General features: G+C 38.5%; 1 protein-coding gene across 5 annotated transcripts in view; it reads left to right on the top strand.

The window, feature by feature from the left end:
• The window catches only part of RSF1 (remodeling and spacing factor 1), a 58,818-nt gene that overhangs the window by 18,549 nt on the left and 13,884 nt on the right, over positions 1 to 26,385 (top strand). For 4 of the 5 annotated variants that reach the window (XM_067312370.1, XM_067312305.1, XM_067312513.1 and 1 more), the window contains exons 2-9: positions 5,142 to 5,233; positions 9,976 to 10,068; positions 10,734 to 10,939; positions 12,921 to 13,075; positions 16,471 to 18,197; positions 19,962 to 20,159; positions 20,946 to 21,050; positions 22,652 to 22,731. In XM_067312370.1, the coding sequence (XP_067168471.1) occupies positions 5,142 to 5,233; positions 9,976 to 10,068; positions 10,734 to 10,939; positions 12,921 to 13,075; positions 16,471 to 18,197; positions 19,962 to 20,159; positions 20,946 to 21,050; positions 22,652 to 22,731 (2,656 nt within the window). Of the gene's footprint in view, positions 1 to 5,141; positions 5,234 to 9,975; positions 10,069 to 10,733; positions 10,940 to 12,016; positions 12,103 to 12,920; positions 13,076 to 16,470; positions 18,198 to 19,961; positions 20,160 to 20,945; positions 21,051 to 22,651; positions 22,732 to 26,385 lie in introns of those variants that run through there. The other variant, XM_067312583.1, reaches the window with a different exon arrangement.

Below are 26,385 nucleotides of genomic sequence, written 5' to 3'. Positions count from 1 at the left end.
GCATGTATATGGGTGTCCTTTTTAGCACTAAGGGGTGTTTTTCAGAAGATCACTATAACTTCTTGCCTGGTTCATACTAGAGGTTTTGTGTCTAATGTACCCTCTAGTTGTAGGGATTTTTTTTTTTAATATATATATTTCATCCCAATTATAGGGATCGCCCATTTTCTTCCTCCCCAAAGTTGAGGTAATAAATGAGGTATGTAGTTCCTAGAAAGGAACGTTTATGTGGGCAAAAACCAGCACTGCCACTGAAAGCGGTCCTGTGGCCTTTCTTTTTCCAAGTGTTCCACTCAACTTTTAATGAGCTAAATTGGGAGCTGATCTTTGGTTAAAACTAATCTAGAAAGAAGGCTTTTGCTGTCTCAACCTGTTTTTGGGACTACAGACCTGCAAACAAAAAAGAGGGAGGATATTAGCCATGGTAGAAATGTGGTCACTCATCTCTTGGGCGCTCTTGCACCCTTCATAAAGGGCACAGTTAAGTGGTTTTGAGGGGATGTATTCATAATGCCTTGTTTGCGAAGGGTAAGTTTACCCTGTAGTTAGCAACTTTTCACCAGGTACCCAAATGGATACTCTCGCCTTTGCACGGGACTCCAGTGTCCCTCACTGCATGTTGACCGTGGAGGAAGGTAGATGTGGTGTAAGCTAGTTCGTGTTTGCTTACCATAAAACTCTTTGCACAGGATGTCATGCAGAGTAGCTAATGCACAAGTCTTCTACTCTAGGTTACTGTGAGCTAGCTCCACTTCGTAGCAAAATGGGCAGGAAGGTGTTTATTAATGATCCCAATGATCTCAGCTGTCCACCTGCTTAGCATGGTTTTATTTGACAGTGAAGTCATGGTATGAAGACGTAATTTTCGTCAAGGGAGAAAGACAAAAAAAAAAAGGGCAACCGGTTAACGGAAATATTTGCTCTGTATATCTTAATGAGTCGCTTTGTTTTTCACTTGCCAAAACGAGTTAGCATGGAAAAAGGTTTTACTAGTAAAACTGGGAAGACCTGTTTGTGCTCACGAAGCATGAAAACTGCCAGCAGTCTTTGCATCCCGGAGTGTTACCTCTCATTCCCTTCCCCCTGGTCGCCACAGGGGCTTAGTGTGCTTTTCCCTTCGTCCTTGGAAGGGAGGGAAAGGCAATTTAGTCTTTGCACTCCTCTTCCAAGCCCAGGGGCTCTGCGCACACCATTATTCTGATCGTCCCCCTCCATGTCCAGTGCTCCAGGTCTCCTCTGAAGCAAAGGTTTTTATTTGAAACAGTTTCCGTGATAACAAAGTCCCTTTATCTTCCCTCCAGACCCTGGGCTTTGTGCGTCATCTACGTTTTCTGTTTTACTCCTCTATTTCTTCAGGTTCTGTTCAGGAGCGTGTTCAGCTGCGAGTGTTTTAAATTTTGCTGGGAAGAAATGAGACTGTGGTTATACGGGGACGTGTTAATAGGTACCTGCAACCAGGTCTTTGATCCACGGTTGTGCAGGTGCTTGAAGTTACAGCTTCTCTAACCAGAAGACGAGGTTCCCATATGTTCCTCCTTTTTCTCTTCCATTCCAATTTTCTGTCTTTCCCAAAGTTATTAAAAATGTGCCACTGATGTATGGAATGTTCCCTGAAATGCTGGAGCAGATATAATACAGTATTCAAAGCATTTGCCCTCCAGTAAAACACAGGACAACAAAATTGGCCAAACTCCACCAGAAGCCCCGTAACTGTATGTGCAGTGACTCATTCTTTGTGACTCATGGCTTCTTCCTATGAAAATCCTATATTTCTGAATACCTAGCAATGACACCATGGTTTAATTATTCTTTAAAACGGGTATTTCTTCTTCTAAAATAGCACTTTTCCAGTTCTTATTAGCCCTGTGCACAGAGTCCTGGGGTTTTCTCTACCTCTTAAGTGTGTTCTGTTGAGCTGTCTCTCATGATTTTAGAGAGCTACTATAAAACTTTATTTTCTCTTGAAAGTAATATGGAAGTTTTGAGATGTCATTCAGATTTAGTTATTTGGTATATGTTCCGGCACACTCTTTTGGCCAAAGCCTTGCGAAGAACGGCTGTTATCACAGAATCCCAGAATAGCTGGGGTTGGAAGGGACCTCTGGAGTTCGCCTTGTTCATGCCCCCTGCTCAAGCAGGGTCCACTAGAGCAGGTTCCCCGGGACCATATCCAGTACAGTATTACGTGAGGAAGAATATTTATTGTTCCTTCCGCCACGCAAAACTTAACCTAATAATAGAATAATTTTGCTTTTGCTTATCATATGAGTCCCTGAAATGTGTGTTGCAGATCCCACTTGAATAGTGCAGAGGAGATGATATTTTACTGTTGTGATTAAAAAAAAAAAAAAAAAAAAAAACCTAATTGCATCTTATGCTGTGCTGCTCAATATTATTATAAGTAGGGTTATAGGAACATTGTAAAAATGATCCTTATTGGTTTCTCTCTTCAACAAACTCTTGTCAAGAATTCTCTCTACCTTGTGGACAAAAGTAAGTTAATTTAAAGTTGTCCAGATTCAACGCACTATTGAGACTACTGAAATGTGTTTTAGTTTACTAGTGCGCTTCCAATCCTTGCTGGATGAATGTTTGAGGAATGGATGAGTTTCCCACCACTCTTTAGCCTTCCTACCATCTCCTCCCTAAGCTGATATTTTTCTTTAAGTCAGGTGTATACTGTTTTGTGTGATTCCTATATTATTTACAGTTATTTTGGCTCAAAATTTATTGTCTCCATTTCCTAGGCCTCTGTTCCTGCTCTTATTTAGGCACCCTGGTTAGTCAGTCTGCACTTCGCACACTTTGTATTTTCTGCCTGCAAAGTGGCCTTTAGTTTTCTTCTTCATAATTCCCATCGCATTCCCTAGAACAACGAAGATGATATGAACTCCAGTGTCATGCAATTCCTTGAAGCACTTTGTAGAGAAATGACAAGCTAGCGTAGATACCTGGTCATTAATAGTTATGATGCATGAAAAACGTCTTGAGAAGGTATTAAATAAATGGAGAGGGGTTTTGAAATATTTTGTGACGTTTCTTTGCAAAAGTCACTGCATCAATACACCTTCAGGCTCCCAGAACTGCAAGACCTGAAATATTGGAAATGCCAAAAAAGAAAAAAGTGTGTGTGTGTGGGGGGGGGTTTCCAGAGGTACTAGTAGAAATCAGACTAAATGTTGACCTAGGATGTGCAAAATTGACTTTCCAGTTCTTGGATTGTTAACATTCTCCATCTCTTCCAAGATTAACACTCTGACAAGGATTTTTCAGAGCGACTGTGAATCTGATTCTTCTGAACAAATCATCCGTGCTGCTTTAAAATAGGATTCCAGTGAATATGCACCCGTACAAAATGTGATCTGATTTAAAAAAAAAAGGCAGAACAAAAGCTTTTGATCCAGTAGGTTTTGAATACTCTGGCTCAGATCCACATAACACAGACGCAAGCTGAAGTTTAATTGTGAGTTGACTTTGATGGAATTGCTCATGTGTGTAAAGTGCTTTGTGCTTAATTTCATTCGTTGCAAGTGCTCAGCACCTAGCAGAATTAAGACCTGTGGTCTTGTTCCTTTTAAGATACGTGGTGGTTTAAATTTGTGACGTGCACTAACTTTGAGGAAAACCAAGGAGGAGATGTTTTAGGTTTCTTCAGTATGCGAAGAGAATGGTAAACAATATAAATGGAATAAAAGAGGAACAACCAGGATGATTTTGAGTTGCTTGAGAATTATCTACATTTAAAGCAGATCTGTTTATGGGTACCAGGCTGATACGTCATATATTTAACATGGAACTGTGTTTACGTATTAGATTGCTGTCTGTAAAACAGCAGTGATAATCTACTTTAGAAACAAAACTAGTGTTTTCACCAAACAGATCTTAAAAACACATTATGCTCACCTGTATATAAGGGCATTTGACTGAAAAACACATATCAAGTTAGGTGAAATCAAATTAAATATTTCAAAAAAAAAAAATCACACCAAAACTCAAATCTTGTATAGAGCAGTAGAAGAAATAGTATTTGTATAATGACTAGTTTAGAAAAAAGTTTTTTGGTGTCCCAGCTGTTTATCATATGTAAAGTAATACTACCGGAGCAGCAGAAAAATAATCATAAAATGTTTGTTTTTTAATTGTTTAAGTGTTTGCACATGGAATAATGAAAATGCATTGAAAATAAAATTTTATACAAGCAGTATGTAAATAAAAATACTAAAAAAAAAAAAGGGTTCAAGTCTTTGAGTTTTGCACAACAAATTACAAGTGTGAAGGGTCTAACCGAGCTCCTGAGAAAATAGCGCGGAAAGCTCCCTTCACGGGGCTCGGGTGGTTACGTTAATAATTTCCAGTTACGCGTTTTAAAAGCCAGAACGCTCTGTGGCTTACAAATTTGATATTGCACAGGTTTGCCACTTGGTGGTGCCCCATCGATTTATAAATCGCGGACGTGAGCTAAGCTGAGACAAAGTTGCAACTGAGGGGTGTGCGATAAGCCGCAAGCGTGATTTGCTTGGAAAAGATCGCCTCCGCGGCGCTTGCACCGAGCAGGAGCCCGAGCCGCCGCCGCCGCTCACCCCTTGAATCTGGCAAACTGCTCTGGTTATAAAGGAGAAAAATTGGATAGCAAAGTTGTAGTCAGGAGGACAACATTTCTAGAACGTTTCTCTCATAGTGTGCGCGCAGCCAAAAATAGCTTGGGTTCGGAGGTATCCCAGCCGCGGTGCACGGGATGCTGTGTGGATTTTCAGAGGCAGCTGCAGGTGCGCTGCGCTCCCTACAGTCGGTGTTCTTTCCGTAGGCGTCCGGGTGACGTCATTCCTCTGCAGTTGTTATTTTAATGCTGCTGGGATTTTTACCTGTTTAATACTGAGGTGTACCTCCTCGAATTTAAGGGAGGGCGCAGGATGGGCAAGGTTGTAAATCTAAACTGAAAGACCCATGCGACTAATCTGATTTTCCTTTGTTTTCTAGTTGTGGAATTGTTCTTACGCTGACTTAAAGTTATTAAATTTTATTAAAATTTCTCCGTTTGTTACAACGTTTCAGAGTTACCAGTCTTTAGCATTGGAGTGTATTTACATCGGTCTTTATAACTTTTTTTTTTTCTTCTCTCTCTCTCTCTCTCAATACTGCAGTTCCAAAAGAATTGGTGGAGCTTCACTTGAAACTGATGAGAAAGATTGGGAAGTCTGTCACGGCAGACAGATGGGAAAAATATTTGATCAAGGTACCATACGTGTGTTGTGTTATTCTGCAATGCTGGAATCTGGTTACGATGAGCTGTTGTGTCAGCAATCCCCGGTATGAATTAGAGCGAGCCTTGGGCTGTGTCGTGGCCAATGCTGATGTCCAGGCCCGGACTTTAGTCACATAAGAGCCCGGCTTAACTTTCAGTCTGCCTGGGCTCGTATGAAAATCTCTGGAAGTAAGCAATATTTTCTGCGTGTAGAGGAGCACATAACTTCATCCTTGGTAGTAACATACTTTTGGGGGACTTAAAGCCTTAAACGCAGAAGCAGATTTGTTAGCCCGCTAACAAGCTAAATTGAGCAGAGTTTTACATGGTAACTGTGCATTTGCGTGCCAGTTGTCTGAATATGACTTAATCAGTGTGATTTGGTTAGCGCTCCCGCAGGGACTAACCGTACAGGAGTTCTCTTCCGGTGTGTTAATGATAGATGAAAGTGTTGCAGTGATTTATATTGGCATGCTCAGAACTGTACAACTAAGATGAAAATGTAATTACTTGAATGTAATTATTTAAAAAGTAAAAATGCAGCATCTCATTGTTTTGCTGGCAGACGTAATTCTGCGTTGGTATTTTAATTGTGGCTGTACCTTTCTCGGCACCTTACATGCAAAAGTAGTTTTTAGTTTAAAGAATTTACACTGCTTTAGAAAATAAAAATATGCAAATATTCAAAGTTAATATATTAGCATTTCTCTTCTAGGTATCTTGATTAATGTGCCTTTTATTCCAGAAGAATGTAGTCTTGTTATTGTCTGTACAGCCATGATCATATCTTACTTAGAGTATGTGGAACTGCAGGCATTATGGCAATAGCAACGATACTAATTTTAGTACCTAGAAGATCCAGTCACAGTTTGCCCCCTTAGTGCTATCTATAAGCTTTATAGAGTTAGGAATTTGCCTTGAGGTTTGTGTAGTCTTAAGACGATGACGTACATAGCACTGGCAGCATGTCAGGAAATAACCTGCTGAAAGGCCTTACATTAAATCTCACTCCTTAACCGTATTCTGTAGATTTGTGCAGTATTACAGTTGTAAAGCATTTATGATGGTGCTTTAAAATAATAACATACAGTCATCTGTGTAACATCTGTGTGGTTTCTGTATTACCAAGTGCTGTGGTTATTGAATTGTGTTAAATTCCTTAATATACCTCAAAGCCTTTGCAGCAGGATGACAAATCCCAACTCTGATTAGTGAACTTAGATACCCCGTTGAAGCAGATGTGTGATAAGCAGAAAGCAGAGGGAGAAAACAAGTTTATGAGGGAGTAGTCTGGAAAATCTTCCTTCAGCAGGCATTGCAAGGACAGAAAAATGATAAGGAAACCCTCCCACCCACCCTGTTAAGACCAAGTAAGCAGTAATAAATTCTACTTCATTTACCAGACTCCAAAGCTAACTGGAAACTTATTCTAGCCAGTAGCTCAAAGGACTCTTGAGAAAAAAAGAAATTTGAATATAACTAGTTAGAGAGGTATGCTAATATCATCCCCATTTCAGAGGGATAGAAGTTGTCTAGAAAAACAACAGAGTATTGGGAAATGCCCCAAAACACAGGGAAAACTGAAAAGTTGTAGAACCTTTGAGAGTATTCTTAACAGATGTCTGCAGTATTATTTGACATACTCTAAAAGGCAATGTTGACCTGTTTTTCCTCTGTTAGGAACTACTGATGTGTTGCTATTGCTAAAGTTTGAGTAATACATTCTAGATGACACCATTTTCTTTTCCTGTTTGGGAGGGAAAATGTTTTTTAACAGGAGGACATTCAAACTTACACGCTCTTGAAAGTGTGTGTGTGTGTGTATATACATATATGTGTATATATATATATACACAAATATACACACACACACACACATATATATATAAAATATGTCTTGCTAATATGCTTTGTTACATGCCAGCTTTCTATAACTTATGCTTTATCTGACTGCCATGCTTACAAAGGGCAGGCATAAAATGCTATTGCTAAGCAGTGGCTGGTATTTTGACAGATGAATTTATTTGGTGATAGGAAGCTAACACGATATTTTGACAGATGAATATATTTTGTGATAGGAAGCTAACACAGCAGTTGAGTTCTTTCCTTTGCCTGTTTTGATGGTGAACGGTTCAAGCTGGTTCGCTAGCATGTGTACCAGCCTTTTGGGGGAGGAAATGGCTGTAGGGCTCTGGAACCTGACTTTTCTCCTCCGTGCAGAGAGTCCCCATGGTCAACTATGACTGCGATAAAAAAGGAGGTTTGTTCTGTAAATGTTAACAGCTAAAGGGCACTGTGCAGCTTAGCCGTTCTTGAGAAACGCATAGTTGAATTCATTCAGGCTGCACTTTCTCCTGACAAAATGTTTCACTTTTGTCAAACGTATTTTGCTTTTTTATACAGATAAGATTTCTCTGCACTGCTCTGGCTGGATCCTTCACCTCTGAAGCAGGCACTTTCTGAGCACACTGTCTTTTATGCCCTAATTGTTAGAATTAAGGTGTCCATAGTCCCACCCAAGTAGATTCCTCTGCTGTGTCTTTCTCCTTCCTGTTTTCCTTGTTTACAGTGAACGTTTGGAGCATGGCAATAGTGTCGGATGCCATCGTAGCTGCTTTAGAAATATTTTAGAGAGATAGGTATGACCTCTTTTTACCAGGTGGGAAGGTACTGACCACTCTTGAGCGTGCAGAAACCAGCTGTTCCTTCAAGCAGCAGGTTTTCGAGTGGTTTAAAATGTCCCCTCTGTGAAGGCAGAGACTAACATTTCAGCAGAGCTCGAATCAATGAGATCTTTCTTTTAGGGCTGTGACAATAGTTGTCAGGAAAAAAAGCATGATCATCTGGTTTTTAGTTGTCAAATGTAGTCGTTTCAGTTTGAGCAGATGTTTCAACAGCTCTTACGTCTCCGAGTTGTTGCTTTGACAGTCCTACGTTTCCAGAGCGTATGCAACTTCTCGTTACTGCTTTCATGCTTAGTAAGTAATGAACAGTGAATGGCACAGGCCCTTACCAGGGGTTTTGATACACAGTTTCCCAGCGATAATGTTCGTAATGTTGAAAGCGAGGAAGGAGAGAAAGCAGAATAACCTGGTTTTGTTAGTGATGAACAGGTGTCTCCCTTACCGTGAGCTTTGGCTTTGTGTCAGAGAAGTCTACCTACTCCCTAGGTAGTAGTTTAAAGTATGATTTCTGGTGGGGCTGAGCCAATCTAATTGCATGCTGAGGCCAAAAAGTGTGGTCCAGAGTTTCCCTTCCGTGTGCAATCCTGAACCTTTACCTTGTACTGGCAGTGACACTCATCTGACCCCAGAGTTGAGCCAGTGTAGGGACAAAAGCCAGCAGAAACGCTAACTTCCCAAAGAAAAAAGAGAAATAGTTCTCTCGTATTTTAGCTCCCTTAACTAGCTTACCCTTGGGTCACTTGAAAGCTGGTGTCAGTACAAGGGGTAGCGTAGCTGTGGTGAGGAGGAGAGGTAGGGCCACCTCTCTTGAATGTAGCCCACAGAGAGTTTTATGATAGGAATCAGCTGATCTCTGCTTTTGGTGGGTGAAATTTAAGGTTATTTCTGCTGCTGTTTCCAGGAAAAGCTGCTTTTGGACATGATTTACAGGCTTAGAGACTTTATCTTTTATTTAACAGGAGCCCGGTAATGGGGAGACTGCCTTGCTGTGATTCTCTGCGTACATCCAGCAGGGTTTGGGTTCCTTGCAGACTGAAATGCAGCAGTACCTTGCGTGCTAATTTGGAGAGCTGTGAATTAACAGCAGCCATTCAAAATGCTCTCAACTCGAGATGTATTTGTGACCAACTTTCGCCCCCTTTTAGTGGATATTTCCACTAGAATAGCCTCATCCACTGGAGATCCCACTACTGTGTCTTGACTTGATAAGCAGCCGTTGTGTTTTTGCTTGTGACTCTTTTTGTGAGAGTTGTCTTAAGCATGTCTGACTTGTTTAGGAAGGAGAGGGAAATTACTTCTACACTGTTATTTATTGGAGCTCCCAATGATTCTATCCATCCTCTACTGCTGCTCTTTTCGCTTTCTGGTTTTTTTTTCCCCCCCATATTGGTAGGGTTTAATTTATTCACTTCTAGTACATTTAAGTTGGCTATTCTCATGATATTTTAAAATAATATTTATCAAATGGCTTGAGGACCAAGATGTTTATCATTTTCTAAAGAATAATCATTTTACAGCATGGAGTGACTCGGTTCCATTTGTTATTTGCAGTGTAGTTGTAGGGCTTAGAGGCCCTGGCGGCTAACGTGATAAGTGCTGCAAAGACATGTAATAAGAAATCCCGTCTACTCAAGGGTATTTGTATTCTAAATAAACCACCCAGAAACAGAAAAATGGGAGATTTTGCACAGCACGGCAAGAACAGAAGTTGGCCTCGTAACTCCCCAGTTCAGGGTTGTGCTGCCTCGTTGAAGAGGTCTAGAGAAGTTCGTGGTGATCAGGGCCTTGGCGATACTCTTCCCTGAGTCAGTGGAGATTTGCCAGTGCTTGCTGACCTACCCCGGTTTTACTTTTTATTTTTGTGCGAGGCTTTTGGACTTGCAGTACTCTAAGAGATCATGTAAAATCATTATTGCAGTAAGGATCTATTAATATATAAATATTAATATATATAAATATTTATATACATATATTATAAATTAATATGTAAATGTTTAAAGTTGTTTTTGTCCACTAACCCTAGTTATCTTAATATTTTGTTTGTGACAGATATGCCAAGAATTCAACAGCACTTGGGCTTGGGAGATGGAAAAAAAAGGATACCTAGAAATGAGTGTTGAATGCAAACTGGGAATTCTGAAGGTATACGTTCATCAGCTAGTTTTTAAATGACTTTTTTCTCTCTCCCTTAAATATCTTGCAGATTAGCTTTCTCATTCACTTAAAAATCCTGCAGATTTAGCTTGACTGAACCATAGCTGGGTACACTAAATGTGGAGTTGATCTTGTAACAGGCGTGATATTCCTTCTAGTGGGATAGGCCCAAAGTGAATGTAAGACTTCATATGAAATTATTTTTGTTGTTATTATTTTATGTCAGTAGCTATTTGTCTGTGGAGTACACTTATTAAAATGTTTATTAGCTTGCAATTAAGTGTGCTCATCTGAAGTCCAAAGGCAAAGATGGGACTTCATCTTTTCGATTCTTGAGAAACCTGGCAGGGTTGGTTTCAACTTATATATATTCTATATATATTTTATTGTAGAATGAAATCACTTGTATTATGTAAAAAAATAAATAATAATAAAGCCTTTCTAAACTGGCCAGTAATAAAAATCTAAAAGTTATCTCTGATTTAAAAACAATACGACCTGGAAATATGAGTAGCTGTAGTGAACTCACAGATCCAATAAAGAGGGATTTAAAAAGAAGTTTCAAGTTGCACTAAAGAGGAAATGAGCTGATGTTGTTATTTCTGTTTAGACTTCGATGTTTTAACAGTCTTCCAACTTTCTGATTTTTTCAGTATCTCTGTGAATGTCAGTTTGATGACAATCTAAAGTTTAAGAATATTATTAATGAGGAGGATGCTGATGCAATGCGTCTTCAGCCCATTGGTCGAGACAAGGATGGCCTCATGTATTGGTATCAGCTGGATCAAGAGCATAATGTCAGGATGTACATAGAAGAACAGGATGACCAGGATGGATCCACCTGGAAGTGCATTGTTAGGTATTCCTTTTTTTTCTTAGTTTGTAGTTTTTATTTGTTTTAAGATGGCTGTTCGTGACTGGGGTTCAGAAACTTAATTCAGTCAATCTCCGTTTTTCACAGAGTAGGATTCCTGATGGTGATGTTTTCTGTATTCAAGTGTATGTGTTAGTGAAAGAACATGGATGGTTCTAATTACGGGGACAAGTGGCCCACTGATTTGTGGGAAATAGCCAGTGTATAACTTGTTTTCTGCTCTGTCAAGCTACAATGTGTATATGGAAAGAGTATCAACAGAAGAATCTCCTGAGGACAATTGGTCCACGTTACTTGGCAATCATCAGTGGACAGTTTGTTCTCATGAGAAATTACATTGCAGTTTTAACCTCATGAAACTGCAAAATTGTTTACAGTCCATGTAGACAGGCACTAAAACCATTCCGGGGTAGAAGTCAGCTCATAGATCGCTGAAGATGGGGTTCATGATGTTGATGCAGACTGACGTTGGTACATGAGAGTGCCCTTGTGTCTCAGTTGCCTGCTGCAGTTTGGTCTGATAATCTTTTAATGATATTTTAGCCTCAGAATTATGTTTTTTGTGATTCTTGCTCTGCATATCTTGTTTTTCACTTTCCTATCTGGGCAAAGTATATATGGGATCTTTCCTAATGCAAAATAATCAGTTTGAAATCTGTTTCACATCTACCAGATGATCCATTTTCGCTTTATCTCTATCTAAAATTCTTTTTTTAATGATTTAGTTCCAAGTGCATTTTAAACTGGACTCATCAGTATCAACTCTGAGTAAAAAGTAAATAGAAATGTAGAAATGGATCTAAAAAAAGTCAAACAATGTCTGTATTTTTTTCATTTTTCTGTTTGTAAATTTTAATTTTTGTCTGCAGCTTATTTACATATCTGTAACTTTAATAACCAGAGATGTCCTACAGAATGGTTGAAACCACTATCAGTGGGTTATAAAATGCTAACCATTAACACTAGGGAAATTTAGACATCTGTTGTGGGTGAATAAAGTAAATGCATCTAACCAAATCAACCAAGAGCTGAACTGTGTATATCTTGTCTCATGTATTACAGACTCCAGAGTGCAGTGCCAAAAGTAGAGGGGATGGGGCTTCTGCTGAGGAAGTTCTGATGCTCTACATTCACAGCAGAAAAACACAGTAATGGATTCTAAAACTTGACGTGGTTCTAAAACCACGAGAATCTGCATGTCGGAGTTGTTACACTTCCAGGCTCCCATTTTCTGTAAACTTGGACAAAACACCTTGCTGAATGTTGACTTTTGAAAAAGAGTAACATGAGAGCCTTATTATTCTAGTCTATTATGAAACTAATGAATCTGTTAATCAGATCTCAAATAGCGTATTAAGGCTCTGTTTCTTCTAGTTAGATGTTCACTTTAAATAAGCAGTTCAGTGTGCTGAGACTCACGTGTATAGAGATGCATGAACTTTTTCTCACTACCAGAACTCAAGTAGCTGGATTTTTCTACACATCTTTGTGTTGTTTACTAAATGCGTTTAGGATGGGTACTTCTAAAGGTATTTGAATGATTTAATTGCTTTTGAAAAATTTCACTTAAATGATAGGATTGCCCTTTTGGTGCACGAGCAACTAACTACAAGGTCTTCCATTGAGGAGAAGATGAAACTGCAAAGTAAAACCAGTGAGGATTGATAACAGAGTAACAAATAAAAGAATAATAAATAGTAGCAGCTCGGATCCAGACCAACAGGACTTGAAAGTTAAGATGGTTAAGGTCCGTCGATTTTAGTAAGGATAAATTGGAAAGTAGTACAAATTGGAGTGCAAAACTGCAGCCACTTTGGTAGGACAGGCATTGCACTGCTCTTGTAGGCATGGTTTTTAGGGCAGCATCCATTTAAGCAGATGGTGTTTGTTTATTTCTAATGAATCCCTTTGGGGTAAGTGAGTAAGTGGCTTATCAGACAATATGTTTTTTTCTTCTGTCATCCAGAAACCGAAATGAGCTCGCCGAGACGCTTGAGCTCTTGAAAGCACAAATAGATCCTGCCCTGCTGAAAAACAACAATCAGCAGGAGAATTCGTCACGTGAAAGCCCAAGCATTGAAGATGAAGACACCAAAAAGGGTGAAGAAGCATCTCCACAAGGTTTTCTAGCTTCTTTTTTTCAAATTTTAAATGTCGTTCTGTGGCAGTGTCAGAATTTTCAACTTCCTGAAAAGTGACTGTGTTAGATTAGGACTTCTTTTAAGTACATGTTTCTGTTCAAAGTAAATCAAGTAAATGTTGAATACTTTGAAATGCTAAATAGCTAATATTGCTGAACTTTTTAGTGCATATTTAGGCTCAGTAGTTTATTTATAAAAAGAGACTTGTGTGTATAAATTGTTTTCTTAGTAATTTTATTTTTGCTGTACATTTTGTATACTATTGTAAATACTTGCTATTGTACATTTTCTGTGGCACATTGAACTGTTGCCCAACTGTTGCCCTGTTCTAGCAATATTAAAATTTCAAAAACAAAAAAATCTGTTTGTGCAATGCCATGATTGATATCAGTACAGTATTGAGTGTGTTGTTTATTTTTGCTTTCTGAGTTTGAATGAAAAAATATAGGTTGTTCCCTTGGATGTTTCACAATCAATACGATTTTTTCAAGAAGACATGAGCTTAAATTAAAACAATTTAAAATATTTTAGACACGAGGTGGACCTTAGCTGCCTCCACTTTATTGTTCTTATCAGCAAAGAACCTTTTTACCTTCCTTATTATCATGTCATTGCACATATTTGATATCTTGTTGGTTTGTGCATTCGTTTTACTAAGTATCAGCCTGAAATATTTCATGTTAAAGAATCTGCTTTTTTTGTCAGGTTATGAAAAGCTAAAAGCTTGTTATCCTAAGTAATTTTACTCCAGATACTACCCAGTACTAACATTTTGTTGAAACACAGAAAAAGATTTTTCTCAGTCAGACACAAGATTTAAGGTTTCCAGTGTGTTAGTGTGAGTTTCTTCAGATCTGTTTAAGTTAATTGGATATATGGATTTAGCCAAAGCCCGTCTTGGGTCTGAGTCTTAGAGGAAGACTTGCTGTTTTAATCTTAGCAACAAACAGTGTAGAACAGAAGAAATGATTAAAACATTTAGCTAAGTATTTGAATTGTTGTGGAAGCATTTAAAAACTTACTGTAGAAATTACAGTAAATTGCAGCAAACATCAGTAGCATCGTCTGTCAGTCCAAGACATCTGCAGTATCTGATGCTGCAAACAAGTGACGACATAATCTGCATGGTTACAGATACTGCAGAGTCAACCCTGAGTAGTGATCTTGCCTTTGTCTCGCTAAAAATTGGTCAAGCCAACTTAATAAATCATCCAGTTTAGATTTTTACTTCAAATACTGTTTTACTTGAATTGGATTCAGGAGGAGCCATTTGAAAACATTTTAATGACCGTCTCCTGTGAGATAAGTCCCCAAACCCTGTGGTGCACTCAGCCATCAAGCCATCGCTTGAGTCACTGCTTACGTTAGGCTGTGTATTGATGCAAAACTTAGTCCTAGACGCTAGTCCAGTGTATGTAGTCAATAATTTATATGTGCAGTGATTTAAGTGCAGTCAGTGTATTTACGGAGCACTGTTTAGACCATTTGAGTTGAGAAGCTTTAGTAATTTTTCCCATTAGTCCAAGGATTGCGCTCAGAAATTCTGGGAAAATGAAGGCCTTCAAAGGCGCTGTGGAAACATACTGGAAGAACTGATACCCATGTGCTTTGGCCCCTTCCAAAATAGCATTAAATTAGTCCATAAAAAATAAACTAAACCGATGTTTAGGTTTTTTACTAGCCTGCTTAACTCAAATAGTGTTACAACAACTTGTGCATCAACTGAGTGACTTTGTGTATGTGAAATGCTTTATGAGCTGTTTAGGGAGTTTAAAAAGCTAGATCTTAGAACAATTGCCGTGTTTCAGCATAGAAGAATTTCAGAGTTTTGACGATCCTTGATGTTAGAAGTCTGGGAGAGAGCAGTAGGCGAAGGAGAAAACGGGTATTCTCTGAGAACAAAGTTTAGGCAGAAAGAAATGAAGCGAGGGCAGAAGAACAGAGATGCAGAAAAGGCCTCCCACTCTCACTAATGCAGATAAATGCTGTCTTTAGAGGGGCAGCTCTTCTGTTTGAAGGGGTCCGAGTGGTAATCGCCTCTCTAAAGGAAAAACAGCTGGCCTTGAGCCTTCAAAATGTTATCGCTTAAGGTACGCTAGAGTTAGCATCTCTCTCGCTCCTGTACTCGCTGCTGAGACTTACTTGGATACATGCTTTGTGTTTGAAAGTATTCTAAAATGCATGAATTCTTCTTTGCCGCGCTATCTTTCTTCTCTAATACGCTCGTTTTATTTAAATGTAATTAAATTAGCTGTCAGGTACTTTCCCCTCTGTAATCTCTTACCGCTTTGGGGAGCTCTTATCTTGGAAAAGAGTTACAATGGCGTGGAGGGAGAGGGGGGTGGTAGAGGGGAAAACACCATCCTTTTGTTTGGAGTTATGGCACAGTTGTTACAACTGCTGCCAGATGCTTTTATGATGTATGTAATACTATTATATTTGCTATTTTTGTAATGAGTTTTATCTCTAGCTGACTCAAAAAAATGAGATAAAAAAATGTGAGGATATTAAGAGGCTGCAGTAATGATAAATAATAGGCTGAGGTACATAGTAATAAAATAAATTTATGTTTTTTTTCTGAGTGCTGGAACTGTACTTTAAGCCTTAACAATCTAAAATTGACTAAGCAAACTAGGCATAATTAATACTTTAGGCTCTGCGGGTTTTTCTGGTATATGCTGCTATTTACTATGCTTGCTTTCAAAACTGCTAATAAAGTGAATGTAGAATATTGTATATGATTTGCATTTTGATAGTACACAGGAGATTTCCCAGAAACAGAGAATCTGGGTGAATGTTGTCATAAAACATAATGTTGAATATCTTCAGCTTTCTCTGAATTCCTGAAATACAATAGTTAGATATTTCCTGAAATAACCATGTCAACAAAGAGGAGATTGATTCTTATGTGGTACGTCGCTTGAAGTACGTGGAATCTTATAACACATTCTGGCTAGGGAAATAATTCAGAAATTCAAGTGAGACTTTTTTTCTAAGGTTGTGTTTCATGCATTCTCTGCTTAGGTTTTATGTATCCATTTTCTGAAAGTACTGTGGTACAACTGAAGATGTGGTTGGGATGTCTGCATAAAAAAAGATGAATCTGGAATTCTGCTGATAGCTTCTGTGAAATTTAGGTTTATCTTGGTATATAATTAAACTGATCTTGATTCTATAGCTTAAAAATTGACAGCCCACCTGTCTAACACTGTCATTAAAGAGGCCTAACTCTTAATAATCCCATGGCAGAAGATTCATTTGGGGGGAAAGGTTGTTGGGTTCGGGGGTTTTTTGATATACATTTGTCTTGATTGAGGATATCTGTTATCCTTTTAAGTCCCTGGTTGTTTCATAACTGTGTTTCTCTGTCAACAGAAAATCAATTAAAAATTAAAGAAGAAAAAGAGGTGGTGGAGGAACAGTCAAAAGAATTGGAGAACCTCCCTCTTCCTGTGATCAAAGAAGATGAAAATATGGTGAAAATTGAGAAAATGGAAGAAAAAGAAATTATAAAATTGCCAGTAATAGTAAAATTAGAGAAAACTTCAGAATACAATGAGGAAAAGCAAACAGTCAAAGAAGAAAGCGACTCCTTTAAAGAAAATGTCAAACCTGTTAAAGTAGAGGTGAAAGAAAACAAAGTAGAACCAAAAGACTTAAAAGAAGTAAAAAGTTGTACTGACAAAATAGCAGTTCATGAGCCGGAGAGATTAGACTTTTGTGTTAATGTCAAAACTCCCCAAGAAATTGTGGAGAAATCTGTGGAAGAAAGTGAAAAACTTAAAAATGATCAGCAGGCAAAAATACCACTTAAAAAACGAGAGATCAAGCTGACAGATGACTATGACAGCCCAATAAAGGGGTCCCTATGTAAATGTGTAACTCCAACGAAGGATGTCTTGAAAGAAGAAGGGAAACCAGAAGAAGAGACTTTTAAGAGAGTCCCTACAATTACTGCTTTATGTCCTGATGGGAAAGTGCTAGTAAATGGAGAGGTTAGCAGTGAAAAAATAACCCCAAGTGTCATACAAAATAATAAATCAGAACATTCTCCTACCACAAAAGAAGACAGCAGCTCATTAAAGGAGAAAAATGGTAAAAGTGGGGAGAAGGTATCAGACTCTTTAAACTCTGTTAGTAAAATTATGAAAGCATGTGAGGTTGAGAAAAATGCAGTAACTGTGGTCAAAGAGGTAGGGTCTGTGGTCTCTGAGGTTTCTAATCAGAAAGTGCCTTTAAAAGAGGAATCTAGTCCTGTGGAAAAAGAGCCCCTCGACAGCGTAACTACTGAGATGGTAGTGGAAGAGTCTTCAAACTCTGAAGACTGTGCCAAAAAACCTGAAGAGAAACTAGCCATGAAAATCAAAAAGGACAGACGATCACCGCCCAATGAATGTTTAGAAAAGCTAGAAAACTCCACAAATGCATCTACTCCTAAGGAACTGCCCAAGCTTGCACTAGCTGATGAAGAGAGTGTGAAAAGTAAAGGTGAGTCTGAGGAGAAACCTGCCTCTCCAGAAGCTGCTGAGATGCCCCCTTCATCTACTTCTCCTGTTACGTTAGAGAAGTCCATTTTAGAAAAGGAGGGCTTCGATACTAAAAGTATAGTCCCTGAGGAAAGCAAAGGAGAAGAAAAATCAGACCCTGAAGAACAAGAGGAAGAGCCTGAGGTTGCCAAGACAGAACCCGATAGGTTAGATGATGCCCATGCTTCTAATCTAGAGGACTCCTCAGAGAGTAAAAAGGAATCTCCAGTACCTAAAAGCAAATTTAAATATAAACTAGTTTCTGAAGAAGAAAGTTGTGCAACAGATAATAAAGAAATAACTTCTGAAAGACAGAAAGAAGGAATTAAGTTAACAATCAGGATCTCCAGTAGGAAGAAAAAGGCAGAAACGCCACCAGAAGAGCTCAGTGTTGGTCGCACATTAAGGCGATCTCCAAGAATATCTAAGCCTACTCCAAAAGTCGTGGAGACTCGAGATCAGAAACCGGACAAAAAACGAGCTGAAGAGGAGGAGGAGAAACCTGCAGCAGCACAAAAACAAGAACGAAAAGATGATGCGAAAAAACAGGAGAAGGAGTCAAATTCTAAAGTTAAGGTAATATTGTTTTACTACCTGGGAATACAGATTAAGACAGTTTTATCTGTAAGGAGAAAATATACTTGCATAAGAATATTGAAGATAATGTTCGTTTGGTCAACTTTTTTAAGAAAGTAGTTTTTGCAATCCAATTTGTGGATTAGTCTAAAACCTCTCCCTAAGAGACTGCAAATATCTGTTGATTTACCGGTTTATAAGATCTTTCATTTAACTTAGTTTTAAACTAACTAGACCAAATCAACCTGGGTAAATTCCTTCAGAAAATGAAATGATCAGATCTGAGTCAGTCTTACTGAGTGGTTGAATGGAGACTTGTAGCTTCTGCGGATTTGCTAGATGGTATACTTGGTGTCTGGTTGGTCAGTCTGAGGAAGATGATATGCGAAAAGGACCCGGAAAATGGTGAAGAGTAATAAAGTTATCTTTGTGGTGGATTTGTAATATAATTAGCTTTTCACATACATGGGATATACATTTTACTTTGGATGGGGGTGTCTTTTTTTTTCCACAATAAACTTTTGCTTATGGGGCACAGATCTTAAAAGTATGCCAGGTAAAAATAATACTGAGTTTATGAGATAAAGGAAATTAAATGTGCATGTGTATATCTGTGTAATTTTAACCCCCTTTTATTCATTTATCCTTCATCTTTTTCTGGGTGTGGAGCAGAAAGGAAAAACAACGAATAAAGTCTCAGTATTTTTAAGTGTATGGAAGACGTTTGAAATGAGTAACTTTTGTCATTTCAGCAGGTTGAAAAAAACCCCAAATCTTTAACTGGATATTTTATATTTGTTTTCTTTTAGGAAAGTGTGTCCTAAAAACATGTTTGAAATTATGATAATGTATTATGAAGCCTAAACTTAAATTAACACACTCAAGTAATTGAAGTGCATTTGCTGCTAGTTTAATTTCCAGCTCTTTAGTGATTTGACTTTTCACTAATGTTAAGCACCTGAAACAAAAATGTACCGATTTGACAAATACTCCTTTGGTATGAGTCCTTCTTGCAGGAGAAAATAGAAAACTTTCTTCATTTTTTTTTTTTCAGCTAGTTCAGGTCATTGAGTATTTCAGTCAAAGTTAAAAAATATTTGTGAGTTGAAAAAGCTAGAAAAGTTATTTTCCTTTTTCAATCTCTGCAGAAAAAAAATGTATTTGTGAAAAAATGTCTGCAAGAAACAGGTCAGTTAATTCCAAAAAAAGTTTCTCCTGTTTAGTATATTGTTTTAAATTTAAAATGTCCCAGATGCAGAAAGTAGTTTTAACTAATATAAAATATTATTTTGAATTTTAATTGAATTCTGTTTTTCACACAAAATATATTTTAAACAAATCACTAGTAAAATGTGCCACCATCATTTAGTGAATAAGAGAGGTCGTCTTCTGTTTTGTAAAACAAAAAGATGGAAAATCCAAATAAATGCATGGTAAGACATACAGTTGTTTAAATAAGATGGCTATGATATATCCCTTCCATTAGCAAAAAGAAATATCAACTGAGTCGGTTTTAACTTTAAGAGAAATAACTTAAAAGTATAAATGTGAAAGAAGACCTGAAAGAAAGTTATTCACTTACAAGGTGCACTGATTTTATTTCAGAAAATTGTGCCCATCTTGCTGTGCTGTGTTGCTGTAAATTTGCAGCTGGGCTGATTGAAACGAATCGCTTCACTATAGAGAAAGTTGGGTAGTTTAAAGATTTGGGAAGAAACAATGCAAGTTTTTTGTGTTTTGTCTTTGAAATGGCATGTCTCGCAGAGAAGCAAAGTTCGGTGGACGGGTACTCGAACACGTGGCAGGTGGAAATACTCAAGTAATGAAGAAAGTGAGGAGTCGGGGAGTGAAAAAAACTCAGATGAGGAAGAGGAGGAAGAAGAGGAGGAGGAAGAAGAGCCTGCGCCTGCTGATGATGATGAGCCATGCAAGAAGTGTGGCCTTCCCAATCATCCTGAGCTGGTAGGTTTTTAGGGAAAGCCTCTGTTGACTGTTTTGGCAGTAAGAGGTGGAAGAGAAGCGTATCTCAAGGTACATCATTCTTTTGGGGAGCAGGAGTTTTGTGCGTAGGAGAATGCCATTTAGGTTTTACATGATATTTATTACAAGAAGGCCATAATTAAAGTCATGCAGTAGAGGACTGCATACTCCGATGGCTATTCGCAAAGCTCATGTCAACTTTGTCACTCATTTTTCATGGAAAGGGGTATCTAGAGTTTTGTCCGTGTGTGAATTTAATAGCTCGCCAGTTCTGTATACCCCTGGGAGTCCGTAAGTTTATCTCTACAGTCCTGTCATTGAATCATCCAGACTGAGGAAATTGCTAAAGGGTGCTGTGGTTCCCTCCTGGCCCCTATGGCCAGGTTTCCGTCATGGGGAACACGAGTGCACAGGCAAAACCATTCGTATCACATTTTGTCCAGATGTAGTTTGGTTCAAGATCTAGAAAGCGTCACCCAGTTCCACGGTATGGGCGCAGTCTAAGCAGTCCAGTACTCCTACGTGCCGAAGAACACATCACAAGAGGAAATCTGGAATTTATGTATCACAGTTTTCAACTTTAACTTCCCCTTGAAAAACACCTCCCGGCTCCAGGAACATCTAGAGATGAGCGATACAGGATTTCTTGGTTTTGGCACAGTCCAGGGTATTTATAAAGTGCTTCTGTGTTGGCTGGGAAACTAGTGCTGGAACTCATTGCACACAATGCATGCCAAAAGATACTCATGTTTCATTTTGTTTCTGCAGATTTTGTTGTGTGACTCGTGTGACAGTGGATACCATACGGCCTGCCTTCGCCCTCCTTTGATGATAATCCCTGACGGAGAATGGTTCTGCCCACCTTGCCAGCATGTATGGTTCCTAATTGACTTTAGTTTTCTCTTTTGCAGCTTTGCTTGTGGTTGTGGAGATTTGTTGGGAGATTATTTCCTTTCTTTCTTTCTTTCTTTCTTTCTTTCTTTATTTTCTCCTGTTAAATAGTGTTTCATGATGGAGTGTAGGGATGCCGATCTTCCCCCTTGGCCTTTAGTAAAACTGAGTTTTATGAGGGAGTATTCCTTTTCCTTCCTTTCTACTGTTAGTGATAAATGGCTACGTGTTGCTGGTGTGTAGATGAAAATCTCCAGCACAACTTTCTTTCTTCCATCTTTTGTTAAATTACTTCAAGCAAATGTAGCCTTAAAAATATAATATCTTAATTTTTCCCTAAGGAGAAATCACATTGTCATCCTGGAGGGAGAAGCAGTAGGCAGTGAGGGATGGATCAGTGGCCAAAGCAAGCAGCTGTTTTTGAAGTTCCAGCCCGCCTTCGGGCATTTGCTCAAAACCTGGTTAGAGAAAGCTGCTGTTTCTAATGAGTCTTGTGGTATAGGTAGACTCTGCTGAGAAAATCATTGTTATCCCTGTCAAATAGCAGACAAACATGAGCACTTCTTTTAAGGATAGAAGCTGCTGCAGAAAAAAAACATTCAGTGTGCGTGTCCAGTTTCATTTAAAATACGTCTACTAAAATAGCAAGTTTTGCAGTGTAGGTGCTTGGAAGGATGAGTCAGAGTGTGTTTGATGCTGTTCTGGTTAAATAAATGGGGGAACCATATAGGCACATTTTCAGAATAATCCGCCTGATCTCAAACCCCATCCTTGTTTTTTAGAAACATTCTTTGCCAAAAGGGCTGCTACCCTGCAGAAAACTAGCCAAATGAGACATGGCATGATACGGCTGTATTGTGTATCAATTTTCAGTTGTCTTCCGAGAAATTTTTTGTTTAAGTAGTCATGGTCTTGAATGCCTAAGGATGTTTTCCATGCATCATTTGGTATTGCAGCTTGCAGTTAAAGCATCTCTTTGCTTTAGTGCTACTTGTTATTTATCATAGTAAAAATTACTAAATTTCTGAAAGTATGGAAAAAAAAAAAGATTTGAAATATTTGGTAGGAAAATGGTGCTGAAGTGCCTCTCTCCTTTTTACCGTGGTGCACATGTGCCTTTTCATGTGCCTTTTAAGGGTTAAGGTAAGTGCCAAACAAAAATGTCACTGCGTGTGTACACACTTAACTTTGTGTATGGATAGTATCTATGTATGTGAAACCCTCAGGTTTCTCTGAGGGTAATTTGTAAATATAATGAAAATTTGGTACTAATTTAGAAGTACCAAAGTAGTAGTTTATTCTAAACATCTCTAATGTTTGCTTTAGGCACATTGCTTCCTACAGTAGATGCTAGTTACTGGGAAGATGCATTTCTATAGCAATTCATGCTGAAGTGCACACAGGTTTTAGGAAGACAGCCTTTGCTGTAAGCCATACTGCTAAAAGAGGATCTTCCAGTGTAACAAGGGATTCATCTTCCAGACATTAATGTGATAAGTATAAAAATAGTGAATGAAGTGCCTGAACATTAAATGAAAATAGTTGGTTATGAGAGAAACTAATATTTTGTTTATTCCCTCTAGAAATTGCTATGTGAGAAATTAGAAGAACAATTACAAGATCTGGATGTTGTCTTAAAAAAGAAGGAGCGTGCAGAACGCAGGTACTACTGTTTGGTTGTGTGCGCAGCAAGCTGCTGCCCAGAGGGGTGGCGATACTTGAACAAAGCATTAAAAGAACTGAGGACTGGGGAGGAAAGTACCAATGAGACTGGGAATTGGTAAAACCGGTTTTGATTTCCCTGCTTCTTAGAGAGGTTATTGGTGGCGCAATGAAGGTAGAACTTACAAGAGAGGAGAGAGAGTCCAGTAATTGCAAAAGATAAGGAAATGCGTTTGTATTGAGCTTTAGTCATGGTGCCTGAACACAATTTTGGCTTTCCCGTACCTGTAATTAAATGGTTGTCAGCACTGGTTCAGCTGCATGCATTAGCAATGCTCTGTCAGACGTGTGTAAACTTCCTGCAGTAAACACCCTGTAAGTCCCGACTTTGTTTTAAAGGTCTTCTGGATTAATACGGTTTATAAATCTTGTTGCTTTAGCTTCTGTTAAACTTTGTCTGCTTTACAAGATTATGCAGTTGCAGTAGTGCAGTGGGTCAGCTGAACTGCAGCTTGCAAAGAAGTTCTGTGTCCCCTCTTGCCATTATCAAGGGCTCCATGTATCCAGTCTAGTGGGCTGACAAACAACTTTCTTACCACTTGGAACTCCTTTCTGCAGTTTTCAGACCTGAAAACGAGGGTCATGAAACACAGTCTGCGTAATTTGCAGCTTTTAGGTTGTATATAGAGTTCTCAGCAGAATTTAAGAGCATCTATGTGCATTATTAATCTTTTCATGGTTGTATCTTAAAGGCAGAGTTCAGAAGGCAGTACCAAGTGAAACCGTTTTAAACAAAGCAGTTGAGAATACAGCCGGTGTGTGTTTGTAGCGCATACAGTAATACTGGTGATGGAATACAGTGATTCCGTGCGGGGAAGCCAAGCACAAGCCTTGTCTGTTTGCAGCTTCCTTAAAACCTCCTCCTGGTTGCTGTAGCAGCAGTGGTAGCGATAGGTTGGATCAGGTGCCAACTGTTCCTGACACTACGTCATCTAATTCTGCTCAGAGTGGATCTAGATCACACGGTGGCGAAACTATTCTTGGCCTGCCAATTCTAGCCAATTTGTAGTTTTGGGACTGAAACAATTAGGTATTTCATGAGGGAGCTGAGTTTACGCCCGGCCTCAATCTGTGCAGAAGTATGGGACACAGAGGAACCGGCTGCTCTGCTTCGTGGTGGGAAGTCTCATCACTAGTGAACAGAGGTTTCGGACCTACTTTGGTAAATATTCTGATAGCAACCATTGCAAGAAATGCTATTTTTTCCAGTCTGCCCTGCTTTTTTGAAATCAGTAATATTGCATAAATATACAGTTTTCTGATCTTTGCAGAAGAGCATACCATTCATATGATAGCTGTTTTCAGTGTTTGAAACAGATGTTTAATGACCCTTTTGCAATCTGATCCTCATGCCAAATTAACCTGATGTTTTGTATTGTACATCATAAGACTGCTTTTTTTTTTAGTCTTTAAAAAGAGAGAAAAGAGCTTTGGCTGTAAAACAATGTCATGATACAATAGTTGAATGTTGAAGTCTCTTTCAACTTAATGATGGTATGTTTTAGTAAATTGTAAGGTAAAAAGACTGAAGAAAGCAAGAGATCATAATGTTAGAAAAGAATATAAAGTCCTTCTTGTTACAGCTCAGTGTATAAATTAAAATAAGTTATTTGGGGGATAGAAGTATGTTAATGTAATGTTTCTATAAAATCTCAGTACCTCTGGGGACTGCCTGTCTTTTTGGGCAAAGAGAAAAAAACCCAACTATCTTAGCAGGGCTGCACTTAACTGATTCTTTGAACCAGCGCTGTTATTGTGCTTTTGAACCAATGATACTGTTGAGCTCTTGCTTTTGATTATTCTCTAGCATTTAACTGGTGGCTTTCAAGGTTCAGACTGAAACTGATACAGCTGTTCAGCTCTATTCGTAGGCATCCCCGAAGTGTCATGTCTCAAACTTTCTTTAATGAAAACTTCCAATTTCATGATAGTCGTAATGACTCTGACAAAAATAAAGATCTGAGTATTGCAAAATCATCACTTTATTTTGCTTCCGCTGTTCATGAATTCAAGATGCTACTGCAACATCTTGCAGAATTTCAGGTTTCGCACTTGCGTACTGACTTCTATACTCACGTCCTGTCACCAGCTAGAAGGAGTGGCTGCTAAAGCTTTTGTGGATGCCCCTTTTAGCTCATGTTAGAGACTCTCAGATTTCTTGATAGTAAATCCCTCTTGGGACTACTTCTCCCAGGCCACATCAGGTGGAGTACTTCCTTTCGTTCACTCTTTCATTGCTTCCCTATAGCAAACAATGCAACTACTTATGTGAAATAAAATCTTTTCTGGTTTCTTCTAGGAAGAGTTTATAACTAGTCAGTGCTTATCTGCATCTTGCAGTTTGAGACCTATTGATTAAAATTTTGAGCTTGCCTATTACGCTCCAATAAGAAATGCATTTGGTATTTCATCTTTGCATCTGTTTTTTTAAGACCTTTACCTCAGTAGGACTGATTTGTTTTATTTGCTAATTTCTTAAAAAACGTGTATTCCAAAGTCAGGCAGAAGTTAAGCAGACCTTGAAAGCCTCGCTGATCATGTTTAAAAACAGTTGCATTTTTCTCATCTCTCCTGTCTCTTGATGTTTTGCATTATAAGAAATGAGAAATGGAGGAGACTGTCAATCTGGGAAACTTGCTGAATGCTAAAATGTTTACGTTTTGAGTTGTTCTGGACTGATTTTAGCAGTTGCATTACTTGCATTAAGGTATTTTAATTAATTTTCAAGAGCATAATGACTTTGCACAGTATGTGACAAAATTCTTCCCTCGTCCAGCCAATCTCGTAGTGCTCTGAAGGGCAGAGAAGCTTTCCTTTGATCTATCAGTTTGAAGAGCTGACTTTAGGAGACAAAAACAATTACTTTAATACAAAGCCAAAATTTTCAGTTTAGACATAATGCTACAGAATTGTCACAGCTCATGGTCTTGTTTGGCTGTAAAACAACTTAAAATCCATTTTTACTGTCTGTCAGTGTTACTTTAGAAACTTTATTTATGTTATTTAAGAAAAAAATATGCTGTTTTCTTTCAGTAGACAGCTCTTTAGAAGGTTATTTTGATAAAAATGTGTAGTTCAGAAAGATAATCATAAGTCTATTTTGAAATTTTCCTAGCTGTTTTATAAATATAGGAAAGCAGTGGAAACCACACTTTTAGGTGGTTGTAGGTGCCTGTAACTATTTGCATAAAATAATGCACATGAGGTAGACATATCTAAAATTAATACGCACTTCAGGTATTTTGTGTACAGGTCGGGATGACTTGTGTACACGGCGCATCCATCCGCAGCTCGTGTCATTGGATACGTGCTCATACGATTGCTCGTGGTAACTTCAGAAGTCTGATTCTGATCGGTTGTTTATCTACTGAGACTCTTCAGCTCAGAAAACCAGAAGAGGTTCACACTGGTTCTTGCATGATTTCATTTCAACTGTAGTGATGCTTTACTGGATCATGGAAGTTCATACCTTGCCCACATGCAGGCTTGTTCGTCAGCATGTTTGTTCTAAAACACTGTTATTCAAAAAAAACTCTTTAGAGATGTGGCTCACTTATAGGGTCCTTGCAGAGCCCAGTAAATGTCGCCAACTTTC

Source organism: Apteryx mantelli, chromosome 1, assembly GCF_036417845.1.
Source record: "Apteryx mantelli isolate bAptMan1 chromosome 1, bAptMan1.hap1, whole genome shotgun sequence".
NCBI classification, from domain to species: Eukaryota; Metazoa; Chordata; class Aves; order Apterygiformes; family Apterygidae; genus Apteryx; species Apteryx mantelli.
Note: the sequence above shows the minus strand (reverse complement) of the source record. Positions and strands in the feature narration are given on the sequence as shown.